The sequence below is a fragment of the Echinops telfairi genome, unplaced genomic scaffold (assembly GCF_000313985.2).
Source record: "Echinops telfairi isolate 266 unplaced genomic scaffold, ASM31398v2 ScPeMD7_29;HRSCAF=101, whole genome shotgun sequence".
In the NCBI taxonomy this organism is placed as follows: domain Eukaryota; kingdom Metazoa; phylum Chordata; class Mammalia; order Afrosoricida; family Tenrecidae; genus Echinops; species Echinops telfairi.
In genome coordinates this window covers 8,642,279-8,644,778 of record NW_022103926.1, presented here as the reverse complement: position 1 = coordinate 8,644,778, position 2,500 = coordinate 8,642,279, and the positions used below count along the sequence as shown (strand labels likewise).

The window sequence follows — 2,500 nt, the reverse complement described above, 5'->3', positions numbered from 1 at the left end:
GTAACTGTTATGGAATGATCTTGGCAGTTCCCGGTCCATGTACCGTAACTGTTATGGAATGATCTTGGCAGTTCCCTGTCCATGTACTGTAACTGTTATGGAATGATCTTCAGCAAAGCTTTACTTGCCTGTGAGATTTCTCGATAATTTGAGCTTTCTGCGGGGTCACCTTTCTTTAGAATGGGTACAGATATGGTTCTCTTCCAGTCAGTTGGCTAAGTAGCTGTCTTTTAAATTTCCTGTCATAGACAGTGAGCGCTTCCAGGGCTTTGTCAGCTCATTGAAACATTTCAGTTGGTGTCCCATCAATTCCTGAAGCCTTGTTTTTGGCTAATGCATTCAGTGCAGTTTGGCTTTCTTCCTTCAGTGTGTGTGTGTGTGTGTGTGTGTGTGTGTGTGTGTGAATTAGGTTGGGAGTAGCATTGGTTCTTGCTTATACGCTACCTCTTTAAATGGTGGAATGTCAACGAGTTCTTTTTGGTAGTGACTCTGTGTATTCCTTCCATCTTTCTTTGATGTACCCTGCATCCATCAGTAATTTGCCCCTAGAATCCTTCAATATTACAACTCAAGACTTGAATTTTTTTCCTGAGTTCTTTCTGTGTAAGATCTGCCGAGAGTGTTCTTCCTCTTTTGGTTTTCGAACTCCAGGTCTTTACACATTTCATTATAATACTTGACTTTGTCTTCTGGACCTGCCCTTTGAAATCGTCTGCTCAGCTCTTTGACGTCGTCATCCCTTCCATGTGCTTTAGCTACTCCACCATCGAAAGCAAGCTTCACGGTCTCTTCTGACATCTACCATGAGTGGGAGTTTGGGGTAGAGAGCTAACCACAATCAAACAGCTCTGACCTTGTCCACGATTTCCACCACCTACCCCGGGGCAGTGTCCAGTATCCAGTGCGCAGTCCCTGCCTGTCCCTAGCATGGCCTTTCTGCATCTAGCTCCCTGGCCATAGCAATTTCAGGCTACAGGCTGTCTTGACGGCTCCCTGAGTCACCTTACTCTTTTCCCCTGGCCCCTTCCTAACTGGGCACCCCTTGAACACGGCCAAGTCAACTACCTGCTCCAATTCCTGTTCCATAGTCCTCACTCAGCCCTCAGTCTCCTCTCTGGTTCCTCTGACACCCACGGAATTCCCCTTCCCTGAGAGCCAGGTGTCACCTCCACCTCTCTGACCACCCTCTAGGCTCCTGCACTCTTGCCTGCTATTGTGTTTCCTGGGGTCAGCATGTCAGTGCCCTACCCTAGTGGAAGAATGAATGCCTGGATGCTGAGGGACGCTGGGAACCGGGGGACAGCGGCTGGTGTTGCTGAGGTGCAGGAGACAGGCTACACAGTGGGCCAGTCAGCTGGCCTGCCGGGGACAGGGGTGTGTGTGAGGGTGCAGGAGGCTCAGAGTCAAGGTGCCGGGCTTTCTGAGACCCTGTGCCCGTCCCACCCTCCCACCTCCTCAGGCCAGCTCTGGGGTCTCCTGCAGGTGGTCCGAAACTTGACCTCCGAGTTCTTCGCTGACCAGCTCCGGGCGCGCATCTCAGATGACACCACACACCCCGTGTCCTACTATGAGCCTGAGTTCTACACGCCCAATGATGGGGGCACGGCGCACCTGTCCGTGGTCTCAGAGGATGGCAGCGCCGTGTCAGCCACCAGTACCATCAACCTCTAGTAGGGTGCCAGCGTGTGGGGCGCAGGAGATATAGTGGGGTACTGGGAGCATGGGGCTGGAAGCAGGAGTTGGGGGACAGGGCCTGCCTGCCTTCCATAGGTGGCCTCAGTAGGGGGGCTGGTGTGGTGTGGGCAGAACCCTAGGAGGGGCCCCAGTTGGGGTGGAAGGCAGTGGATTGCTGGGGGGATTCAGGGTCATGGGCATGGCCCATTGCCAGTAGGGCCAGCAGGGAAGCCCCACTGAGGTTGGGAGATTAGGGTAGGATGAGGGCCTACAGAAGCATAGGTTGTGGGGGTTCCAGTGGGTGGGCATGCCCCTAGATGGGGTGTTCTAGCATGGGCGACCCTAGGGTTTGGTCCCAGTGGAATGGGTGGAGGCTAGCATGGGGAGGAGGGTGAGAAGGGGGGCCAGCTGGGCCTGCCCAGCACTGGGCATCACAGCCGGACTCTGATTACGCCGCCCTCTGAAGCTTCGGCTCCAAGATCCGCTCGAGGACCAGCGGGATACTATTCAACGACGAGATGGACGACTTCAGCTCCCCCAGCATCACCAACGACTTCGGGGTGCCCCCCTCCCCCGCCAACTTCATCAAGCCAGGTGTGGAAGGAGGGGGTGCGGTGGAGCGGGATGGGGGGGGCTCTGGTGTAGCCCGCCTGACCCCCCCCTCCTGCCCATCCCCTCCCTCCCACGGCCTCAGGGAAGCAGCCGCTCTCGTCCATGTGTCCGACCATCGTCGTGGGAAGGGACGGCCGGGTCCACATGGTGGTGGGTGCCTCCGGGGGCACGCAGATCACCACAGCCACGGCGCTGGTAAGGGCCCCCCACCGCC

At 56.0% G+C, this 2,500-nt stretch overlaps 1 protein-coding gene across 1 annotated transcript in view; it reads left to right on the top strand.

Annotated features, from left to right (window-relative positions):
• Window positions 1-2,500, top strand: part of GGT1 (gamma-glutamyltransferase 1) — a 15,012-nt gene that overhangs the window by 11,918 nt on the left and 594 nt on the right. Inside the window, exons 9-11 of the mRNA XM_045289567.1 lie at window positions 1,483-1,670; window positions 2,141-2,268; window positions 2,369-2,481. Of these exons, the coding sequence (XP_045145502.1) occupies window positions 1,483-1,670; window positions 2,141-2,268; window positions 2,369-2,481 (429 nt within the window). The remainder of the gene's footprint in view (window positions 1-1,482; window positions 1,671-2,140; window positions 2,269-2,368; window positions 2,482-2,500) is intronic.